General features: G+C 40.5%; 2 protein-coding genes across 4 annotated transcripts; both read left to right on the top strand.

Annotated features, from left to right (window-relative positions):
- Positions 1-1,728: 1,728 nt before the first annotated feature.
- Positions 1,729-2,334, top strand: Uxt (Uxt prefoldin-like subunit). 3 transcript variants are annotated; one of them, XR_001849470.1, is made up of 3 exons: positions 1,729-1,885; positions 1,946-2,014; positions 2,074-2,334. XR_001849470.1 is itself a non-coding variant. In XM_017635478.1 (3 exons), the coding sequence occupies exons 1-3, from the start codon at positions 1,882-1,884 to the stop codon at positions 2,194-2,196; spliced, it is 192 nt and encodes a 63-aa protein (XP_017490967.1). In that variant the 5' UTR covers positions 1,735-1,881; the 3' UTR covers positions 2,197-2,334. The 3 variants fall into 3 exon arrangements, 2 of the variants coding, with proteins under 2 accessions (XP_017490967.1, XP_017490966.1); XM_017635478.1 differs by having other exon boundaries at positions 1,735-1,885; positions 1,946-2,010; XM_017635477.1 differs by having other exon boundaries at positions 1,751-1,885; positions 1,946-2,334.
- Positions 2,335-7,720: 5,386 nt separating this feature from the next.
- On the top strand, positions 7,721-10,189 carry LOC108379153 (uncharacterized protein K02A2.6-like; the record flags this gene model as incomplete). Its single annotated transcript, XM_017635476.1, has 2 exons — positions 7,721-9,350; positions 9,399-10,189. Coding segments are annotated over exons 1-2 (2,421 nt in total), but the record flags the coding sequence as incomplete, so codon positions are not given.
- Positions 10,190-11,551: the final 1,362 nt, after the last annotated feature.

Here is an 11,551-nt window from a genome sequence, read left to right as displayed (position 1 = left end):
AATATTCTATTGAATCTAAGTTGGCTCGAAGGGATTGACAGTTATACTGGAGAATCTTCATCTTGCGAAAAGGGGTTGTATGATCCACTGATCACTGTCTCGTCTCTATTGGCAATTATGACCTCAAATTGACTTTTTAAGGATTGAATATCATTAAAAACCTCAGTGTTATTGTTTTCTATAGAAATTTTTTGAGTAATCCTAATTAGTTCCGTTATAAGCCGCTCAAACTCAGATACAAGTCCCTTTTGATATTCAGGGGTGTTAAAAACAGGGTTAAATGGATTTTTAGTTCTTGTACGCCTAGGTAATTCTTTAGTTTGTGGAGAAGGTGAAAAAGCCGCACCCCTTCTGGCAGTGTGGCTGTATAATCTCCTTGTAAAATTCTTGTTAATGTTCTCATCTCTGTCAGCTACCTCACTACCTTGTGACTTGAGAGGTGGAAACGCCACATCATCAACCTCCAAAATGCTAAATCTGTTGTTCCTCGGAAAATATTGGTCCAGCACCTCCTTCCTCGATAACTTTTTCACCGTCTTGATGCGATTCACCATCTGTTCCTTTTCCCAACGCGGACAAGCCTCTTTATTTTTGGCCGAATGACCATGATTTCCACATAAAATGCAAACTTTTGTGTTACATTCCGAATCCCTACATTCTGGTTTTCCACACATGAGACATCTTTGCTTGCTTTTGCATGACATTTTCGTGTGGCCAATACGACCACAGTTGTCACATTGTCTGAGTGGGGGAACATAAAATTCTACCGGGAGCTTCGCATAATTGTAAGTGATGAACTTAGGTATATCATCACCAGAAAAACCTATCTTCACTGTAGTTGTGGGCACATAAGTGTCACTAACAGCATCCTTTCTAGTGAAACGCCTAACAGAAAGTATCGTAATCGCGGACCTAGCTTCATTCTTTATCTCAGTTTCATCAAAACACGTGGGTATACCCCTTACCACACCATAGATTTCCAAGGTGGTTCTTGGAATGAAAGGCCTTAGATTTCTTTTGATTACTCGATTGTCACAAACAAAATTGTTAGCCGCAAAAGTATTTTTAAAAGTAATTTTATATAGGGTTCTGCCAATAGCAGTTATCAAGTCCATATCTTTTATTCGCAAATCCTTAATTTGACCGAATAAGGTCAAACCAGTCGTCATTTTTTCGTTGGCCATCAGTGTATTAGCTGACGAGTCAACCAATACAAAGATTTCCCCTTTAAAGTTTTGTGGGTATACCACAGACTCAAACTGTACTTTTTTTAAGCTATTCGAACTAGCTGTATCTAAGGCACTTGACTTTACAGTACAGATACTGTCCCCTGCTTCGGCTTCTACAACCATGCGATTACTGTCTTGAGGTTCCGTTATTTTTTCACTAAGCACATTTTCATTTTTCTCCTGTAATTTTACAAGCCCACCACCAGGAGTAAGCTCATAAAATCCAGAAACACTTTCGTTGCTAACAATTTTAGGTTTTTTAAAGTCAATTTCGTCACTTTCATACTCATTTTGGTCATCCCTAGACGCCACCGACCATGGAGTCGGCGACGCCATCCTGACCTTTACTTTTTTAAGTGCCGTTAGCGGCACTTTTTTCTTTTTTCTACCACAAAACTTTTTTTTTAAAAAACACAGAGAAAAGGTGCACAAAATGCCAAGGCTACTCACCAATCCAAAAAGAATGCTTCCCCAGATTAAATTATTTTATAAAACGAAACATACTCGAATTAAGTTTGATACACGGGGTCACAAAAGCCAACTAGTCAAAAAGTCAAAACGGTACACGCACAAATAACTATAAGAAAAGACGCGCACGACCCACGCACGCTCGCTGCCAAAATCCGAATGAGATGGTTCCTTTAAGACACAAATGAGTAGCTATTAATTCTACAAAGATCTTTTTCACCTTTGCTATAATCTTTATCACCTTGCAGATATTGGGGGCAATATATTTATGGAAGCTAAAGTAAATAACCCAGATGACTTAGTATTGGTCGATATGGGTAAAGGTTATTTTGTCCAATTCACGCTCGCGGAGGCATTAAAATTTTCTAATTTCAAGGTGAAAATTCTAACTAAAGAATGTGATGTACTACGCGAAGAGAGCGTAAAAAAACGGTCCGATATCAAATTGGCGCTTATGTGTATAGCTGACCAAGAAAATTTGTACGCAGAACAAAAATGATCAATTCAGATGCATATATATATACGTATGGAAATGAAAGCTATCTTATATATAATGGAATATTTATATGTAACTATATGTAAATATGTATAATGTTAAAATACAAGAGCATCAGTCTCTTATTCCTAAAAAATAACACTTAAATTTCGAGCTTGAAATTAGCACCCAAATGTTGCGAGTACTGAACAATTCCATCTGCAGCCTTATTCTGTATCACGAACGATAGGCAACACGAACGATTCGTCTGCAGAGGAGTGCTTCAAAAATTAGTGCGGCGGCATGTTGTTGTTGTTGTAGCGGCTACAACAACCCCGCCCAGGACGGTTGGTATCTCAGTCGTTGTCGTCAAGTTCCACTAACGGCAACCCTAGGAAGCGTGCAGCTTCTGTGGGGTTTGTCCACAGGGACAAGGCCGTTAGGGTTGTCGGGTTTTCCGGCGGCATCATTTTAGCCGGTTTAAACGCAACCGAGGCCATTGCAACGTAATGTATGAAAAGAAAGGGCGGTATTATCACTTGCGAAGCGGATGAATTTGGCGAAGCGAACGGTTTGACGAAGCGAATGGATTGGCGGACGCAACTTAAATATGCATTAAGAGTGTTCTTTTTTACCAGCTTGTGGAAGTTCTTCCATCGCGAACACTTTTAATGCCTTCTCTGCCCCTTAATTCGCTTCGGCAAACCGTTCGCTTCGCCAAAATCATTCGCTTCGCAAGTGATAATACCGCCCGAAGACGACCGATAGAGTTTAAAATCGCAATCAGAGAGGTTGTCGTCTGCAGACGAATGTTGTTGTTGTTGTTGTTGTTGTAGCGGCACTACTAAGCCCCGCCATTTTCGGGTCTACGTTCAATCATTGTCGTCGAGCTCAACTAACGGGAGGCCCAGGAAACGAGCTGTTTCAATGGGTTCGGACCAGAGGGAGAGGGGTGTTAGTTGAGTCGGATTGAGCTGGCATGTAAAGAGGTGGTTGGTGTCGTAGGGGGACTCTCCACATGCCGGGCACTCATTGGGGATATTGGGGTCGAGTCTGGACAGGTAGCTGTTAAGGCGGCTACAGTATCCAGACCGCAATTGAGCCAGGGTAACGCGGGTCTCTCGTGGCAGTTGAAGCTCCGTCTCTTCCACAGGTGGTGATTGGGCTCGTATTACGGCATTCATAGGTCGAGAGTCGAGGTAGTAGGTAACTGACTCTCTATGAATGTCGTTTATGGCTTGTCTGTATGTCGTCGAGTCCAAAGGTTGGTCTATGTACTGTTGGACTGCGTCCTTGTACATGAATAGGTGCCCCCTGACGTGCCTGGGCGGAGGCTCCTCCTGAAGCAACAGTCTGTTAGGGTGTTCACTTCTGTGACACCCCACCAGAAATTGCTTACAGAGCATTTTGTTGTGTTCCCTGACGGGGAGCACTTGGGCCTCGCTGTGCAGGTGGTGCTCAGGCGTCATCAGAAGGCACCCAGTCGCTGTCCGGAGTGCGGCGTTCTGACAAGTCTGTAGCTTCGTCCACTGCGTCCAGGTAGTCCCCGGCGTCCAAACTGGCGCAGCATAGTTTAGAACCGGCCGGCCAATTGCCTTGTATGTTGCCAGCAACTTTCTTTGTCTTTGCCCCAAGTGCTGCCGGCGAGCGACTTGAGGACCTTGTTGCGGCTCTGTACTTTGTTGACAATTGCGGTTGTGTGCTGGAGAAGGAAAGCAGGCTATCGAAGGTGACTCCTAAGATTTTTGGGTTGTTTACAGTCGGTATTGGTGTGCCGTCGACGTGTATACCCAACTCTAGCCTGACCTCCTTCGTCCAGGTGGTGAAGAGGGTCGCCGTTGATTTCGTTGGGGAGAGTGTTAGGCTCCTTGCAGTGAAGAAGCGAGAAAGGCTGGAGAGATAGTCGTTCACTTTTGAGCAGAGGTCATCAATTCCATTCCCGGAAGCCAAAATCGAGCATTCGTCAGCGTATGAGATCAGGGAAACTCCTCTCAGGTGGTTGAGGAAGTTTCGAGATGTAGAAGTTAAATAGTAAGGGGGAGAGAACACCACCTTGTGGAACCCCTTGTTTAATCCTTTCTGCAGACGAATCGTTCGTTTTGCCTATCGTTCGTGATACAGAATAAGGCTGATGTTGTTTAAAAATAAAAAAATACCGATGCTTTGAGTTTTTACATTTGGGAATTCAGGTATAAATAAAATAAAATTGTGTCATAAACGTGTCTTTAAAAAAGTTTTAATATTATTTATTGCGGATTCAGGTAGAATATCTATTAAGGTGATGTTCAAAAGAAGATATGAAGATATGAGGGTTACATTGTTGTTGTAGCGGCCAAAACTACCCTGCCCAGATCGGTTAATAGCCCTGTTCGCGTACGCACTATCCAGTAAATCCAGTACTAATTTTATTTATTTATTTCGAGTCTATGATTTACAAAATCTTACAGACTAAATAACAACAATTAATAAATTTAAAATTTACGAATAAAGAGTAAATAATATTTTTTTTTAATTCCATGCGATTAGCGAATATGTTGACATTATTGTCTTTACATAAAGCATTGAACTCACTCATTACCCTAATAATTGGTTGATTTAGAGCATATTTGGTTTTACAGAAATCAATCGCAAACAAATCCTGTTGACGAAGCATTCTCATTGGAGCATTAAGTTTAATGAGATCTAAAAGGGCAGGGCAGTCAATTGCTCCACTCAAAACATCATGTAGGAACATTAGGCCAGAAATAATCCGTCTACTGCGAAGTGTATGTAGGCTTATAAGTTTGCAACGCGAAATATATGGAGGAGAAGGGTCTTCAAACCTAATTTGGGCTAGACCGAATTTTAAAAAGCTTTTCTGAACCCGTTCTATCCTCTTATGGTGAATTTCATAGGTAGGGTTCCATATGAGAGAGGCATATTCAAGTTTAGATCTAACAAAGGCAGAATATAAAATCTTTCTTGTATAAGGGTCTTTGAATTGTTCACTATTACGTTTAATGAATGCTAGAGAGGCGAATGCTTTGGGGATGATATAGTTTAGATGTTCAACAAAAGAGAAAGATGAATCAAATACAACATCTAAATCCTTAAATCTGGAGCTAGAGTTTAAGACAACATTTGAAATAGTATACGACGACAGCAACGGAGACCGAGACTTACAGTAAGTTACAGAACAAGGCGAATTTATATAAGGTGATAGCAGGAGTACAAAAACAAAAACTTACATGTATTTTGTTTTTGCTTTGGCGGCATAAACTGTCAAAATCTGTAAGAGTGTGTGTGGAAATTCAATCAAAATTTTTAAATTTGACATAAGCCGTGAGGCGAAACACATACACAAAATCAGCTGATCTAGTAACACATTTATTTATATTTATTGACAACTTATTATTAAAACACCAATCAAAAAATTTATTAAGGTCAAATTGAAGGACCCCAATATCAGAAGAACATTCAATTTTCTTAAAAACTTTTAGGTCATCTGCGTATAACAAATAATTACAATATCTAAAACAGGCACTGGAATCATTCATGACAATAACAAAAAACAAAGGACCTAATATGCTCCCTTGCGGAACTCCTGATATTGCAATGTAGGGGTATGAGCTAACACCATCAACAACAACTTTATTTATTCTATTTGAGAGATAGGACTTGATCCAAGACAAAAAGCTTGAGTGAAAACCAAAAAGATTTAGCTTCTTAAGAAGTAGATTGTGGGATACACGATCAAAAGCTTTTGAAATATCAGTGTAGATGACATCAACTTGGCAACCAGCTGCAAACGAAGGAAGACAATAATTTGAAAAAACAGTTAAGTTACTGACGGTTGAGCGCCCAGGTACAAACCCATGTTGACAAGGGGATATTAATTGTTTTATAGCAAAAGAAAGTTTGTTACTAATAATCTTTTCGAATAATTTTGCAATAATAGGAAGCTTAGCGATAGGGCGATAGTTTGAGATGTCACTTTTGTTACCTGCTTTAAAAACGGGGGACACAGAAGTGATTTTCCATTCATCCAGAAAAAGACCTAACTTTAATGATAAATTGAATAAAAGTAGCAGTGGTTCCGAAATCGACGAAACGCATTGCTTGAGAAAAAAAGACGATATTTGATGCACGTCCGCTTTTTTGGAATTTGTTAAGCTTCGTATTCCATAAGAAATATCATCTTCTGATAAGAGCAGAGATCCAAAATCTAAAGAAGTGGAAGTGTTGTTGCAGGTGGACTCACTACTCAGTGGACACTCATTAACAAAGTTCGATTTGAAAAAATCTACGAACATATTCGCTTCCCTCCATACTGCAAGGAATTTGGAAAAACCGAGGAGGCACGCTTTGAGTTGATAAAGGACCAAAATGCTTTGAGATTAGATTTGATGTTATTTTCAAAACCCATTAAGTATTTATTATATAAAAACTTGTTTAAACAGTTGAAATCAACCATATATTTCTCATACAATGCTTTATGCTGGATACTACTGTTTAAGGGTACATTTTACCATTTCTTATATTTTTGCTCATACAAAATGCGACATTGTTATGTTATTGCAATGTTATGAATCGTTATGCTAATGCACTTGAAGATGTTCAGCTATTGAAACAGTACATACTTTTATATTCCCCTCATTTAACATTATGTATTTACTCATATGTATGCATTCCGTTACCTTGGTACAATATGTATATATATCCGTCTCTGAATTACGAATAAAGCAGTCGAAGTATAACCTTCAAATGACTCGGACATAACAATTTTTGGCGAAGAGTGAAAACGACTCACGTTCCGGCACGTAAAGTAAAAGCAATGGCTTCAACTACATTTTTTAATTTTGAGCCCTTCGACGCGAATAAAACTTCTTGGTCACGTTGGGCTGAGCGTTTCAAAACCGCGTTAGAATTATACGAATGCGAGGAGACCAAACATGCAAAATTGCTTCTTCATCTTATGGGGTCAGACACATACAACTTATTGTGCGATAAGATCATGCCCCAGAAGCCAGAAGAGAAGACATACGAGCAAATAATAGAAATACTACACGAGCACTTCGACCCAACACCTAACGAAATTTTGGAAAATTTTCGTTTTAACATGCGCAAGCAAAAAGCAGGCGAAACGTGTACGGAGTTTGCAGTGACAATGCGACGATTGGCGGTAAATTGTAATTTTGGTACGCACCTGGAAAAAGCTTTACGAAATCAGTTCGTATTTGGTTTGCTAGATAAGAACATTCAAAGTAATTTATTGAAAAAGAAGTCATTGGGCCTTACTGAGGCCATAAGTATGGCTACGGCATATGAATTGGCAGAAAAAGGAGGTGAAGAGTTACAAGGGGGGAACGACAAGGAGAGCGTGATTAAAGTTTTGGGAAAGAAAAAGTCAGAGAAGAGAGAGAAAAACGAGAAGCCGAAAGAAGATATAAAAAAATGTTTTCGATGTGGCAATAACGCGCACCTTGCAGACAAATGCAAATACAAAGATTTCACCTGTCACTTTTGTAATAAAAAAGGGCATCTTAAGAAAATGTGCTTTAAACAGAAAATGCAAAAGAAGCGTGTGAACCAAATAAGCGAAGACAAAACCACATTGGTCGAAGAATTGTTCAAAGTGGAAATATATGGCGAAGTGCACAACATAGGTAGAAAGATCGAATGCAAACTGTCAGTGAATAATGTGCAAATTTCGTTTGAAGTGGACACAGGGTCCCCTGTTTCGATAATCAACTTGGAAGATGCCAAAAGAAACTTCGCAAAATCGCAATTAAAAGAAGCTAAAATACAGCTTGTGAGTTATTGTGGCACACCTTTGGAATGTTTAGGTTACATTTGGGTACGCGTTGCGGACAAGTTGAGTGATAAAATGCTAAAATTGTATATCGTGAGATCAGATCGTAGACCACTTCTGGGCCGGGAATGGCTGCGTGAAATAAAAGTCGACTGGAACGATATACTGAGCAGTGAAACGTACACCGTGTCGCGTATTAACCAAATTGAAGATAGTAGCAAAACGTGCAAAATAGAAAACTTGCTTAAAAGATTTCCCAATTTGTTTTCCAAAACTACGGGGAAAATTCGCGATTTACAGGCTCGACTGTACGTAAAACCAAATACAACACCGAAATTCGTTAAACACAGACGAGTGCCTTTTCCTTTATTGGAAGCCGTAGAGCGTCAACTAGACGAACAAGTTGCGGAGGGACTTCTTAAGAAGGTGGAAACAAGTGAGTGGGCCACACCGATCGTTGTAGTACGCAAGAAAGGTGGCAATATACGAATATGCGGCGACTATAAGGTAACCCTTAATCCAGTATTACTAGTCGACGAGCATCCTTTGCCAACAGTGGATGAACTTTTTAGCAAGATGGCTGGAGGGCAAAAGTTTTCAAAAATTGACTTGTCTACAGCATATTTGCAATTAGAAATCCACCCGGAAGACCGACATTTACTCACACTAAGCACGCATAAGGGGTTATACGAACCCACACGAATGATGTACGGAATCGCAAGCGCTCCGGCAAAATGGCAACGTGTAATGGAACAATTACTAAGCGGTATCCCCGGGGTGTCAGTATTTTTAGACGATATTAAGATCACGGCATCAGACGATGGTATGCACCTACGACGCGTTGAAGAAGTCCTCAGCAGACTCGATCGGTGCAACATGCGGGTGAATCTCGAAAAATCTGAATTCTTCAAAGATAGCATAGAATACTGTGGCTACATTATCAGCAAAGAGGGCATTCGGCGAATGAAAAGTAAGATCCAGGCGATCCAAGACATGAAAGTGCCTACTAACCGAGAGGAGGTTAGAGCCTTTATGGGCCTCGTGAATTATTACGGCAGATTTGTGCGAAATCTAAGTGACATAGTATACCCTATTAATCGGCTACTGCAAAACAGCGTAGAGTTCATTTTCGATAACAAATGTATGAAGGCATTCGAAGAAATTAAAAAATATATGCAATCGGACATCATACTCACACATTATGATCCGAAGTTACCAGTCACCTTGGCCGTTGATGCCAGCCCAATTGGAGTCGGCGCAATATTGAGTCACACGTATGGCGATGGTTCGGAAAGGCCGATACAATTCGCTTCACAAACGCTGAACAAAGTACAACAGCGCTATTCACAACTGGACAAAGAAGCCTATGCAATCATATTTGGGATACGTAAGTTTTACCAATACCTGTACGGCAGAAAGTTCACTCTCGTTACAGATAATCGGGCAATTTCGCAAATATTTTCACCAAGTAAGGGGATACCAACCCACTCAGCAACTCGTATGCAACATTATGCATTATTGTTTGAACAGTACGATTACGTTATCAAATGCAAGCGTTCGAAAGACAACGCTAATGCAGATGCGCTGTCAAGGCTGCCAACCATAGAGGAACACAAATGCACAGAGGAGGTGTACATGGTGGAAGAAGAATTGTTGGATAATTTACCAATAACCGTCACCGATCTCCAACGAGAAACAAAGGCGGATAAATCGATTAAATCCTTGCTAGAAGGTTTGAGATACGGCCGAATCTGCGAACCAAAAGACCGTTTTGACATTGACCAACATGAGTTCACACTACACAATGGTTGTATCTTGCGGGGAATACGTGCGTATATCCCTAGGAGTCTTAGGCAAAGAGTACTGGACGAATTGCATACAGCACACTTCGGCATAGTTCGAATGAAAAGTCTAGCCAGAGCTTATGTTTGGTGGAACCAATTAGACAAACACATTGAAGAGCTAGTACAGAAATGTGTACCGTGTCAAACCACAAGACCCAATCCAAAAAAGGAGCCACCAGGCCACACTTGGAAAACGCCTACTAAAGCGTTTGAACGGGTCCATATAGATTATGCCGGCCCGATAATGGGCAAATATTTGTTCGTACTTATCGATGCCTACAGCAAGTGGCCTGAAGTACACGTAACGCCTAATATGAATACAGAAACCACCATTGAAAAATGTCGGGAAATATTTTCGCAATTTGGTATCCCGAACATTATGGTGAGTGATCATGGGCGGCAATTTAATTCGAGTGAGTTCCAACATTTTTTGAAGTGCAACGGCATTGCCCACAAACAAGGTGCGCCATACCATCCAGCTACAAACGGCCAAGCTGAACGTTATGTACAAACCATCAAACACAAATTAATTGCAGCAAAATGCACAGCAGACTCATTGAAAGCGGAATTATCAAAAATTTTATTAGCATACAGGCGTACCATTCACCCAGCAACAAACAAGTCACCGTCGATGCTTATGCTAGGCAGGCAGATTCAATCCAGATTGGACTTACTTCTGCCGCAGAATAACCAAATAAACAACAATCAAGCAATGAAGCCAACGCAAAAACGAATGATGAGCGGTGATCGAGTAGCAGTACGCGATTATCTCTCAAAGAGGAAGTGGCGATTCGGAGTGGTCGAATCGTGTAAAGGCGATTTACACTACAACGTGAGACTCGATGACGGTCGCATATGGACAAGGCATGCCGATCAAGTGAGGAGATCGGGAGTAGTAGCCCACAGTGAGCAAACAACAACAGCAAACGGAGAACAGGTAACTAACAACACAGAGACGCCGGAGACAAACACACCACGCGAAAATCCGCCAGCGTTTTCAAGGCAATCAATCAACGCATTACCTATTCCGAAACCCACAGTGACGGCTGAGCCTGGTTACAAAAGCCGCAAATCCAAATGTGACCGAAGTTAAGCAGACACCAGCAACTGAAACGACACAACAACAACAACCACTGCGACGTTCGCAGCGACAACGCAAAATACCAACCCGCCTACGACAATAAAAACAACCAACAAAGTTTAGTTTTAAGCCAAACACACTATGCTAAATTTAAGCAATTTGAAATAATGCAGCTTGTAGAAATATCGGTGTAAGTTATTGAATTTATTTGTAAACATACCGATGAAGAACATTTAAAATTTAGGGGGGAGAGAGGTGTTAATGCACTTGAAGATGTTCAGCTATTTAAACAGTACATACTTTTATATTCCCCTCAATTAACATTATGTATTTACTCATATGTATGCATTCCGTTACCTTGGTACAATATGTATATATATCCGTCTCTGAATTACGAATAAAGCAGTCGAAGTATAACCTTCAAATGACTCGGACATAACATATATTATAACATAGAATAATANGACATGAAGACGCCTACATCCATGTAGGTATTAAATGTGTGTAGATCGGCAATGTCAAAGCCATATGCACTAGGTGCACATTTTTTTTTTGTAAAAGTACTTATGTACCTACATAGCTTTAGGCCACGATTGAGAGAATACAAAGGTTGCGCCGATCTCGGACCGCTATTCCTCTCTTAACGAATTTGACAGAATCGTT

The sequence above is a fragment of the Rhagoletis zephyria genome, unplaced genomic scaffold (assembly GCF_001687245.7).
Source record: "Rhagoletis zephyria isolate East Lansing unplaced genomic scaffold, Rhagoletis_zephyria_1.1 Rzeph_scaffold_15723, whole genome shotgun sequence".
NCBI lineage: Eukaryota > Metazoa > Arthropoda > Insecta > Diptera > Tephritidae > Rhagoletis > Rhagoletis zephyria.
This window is presented reverse-complemented; position numbering and strand designations above follow the sequence as displayed.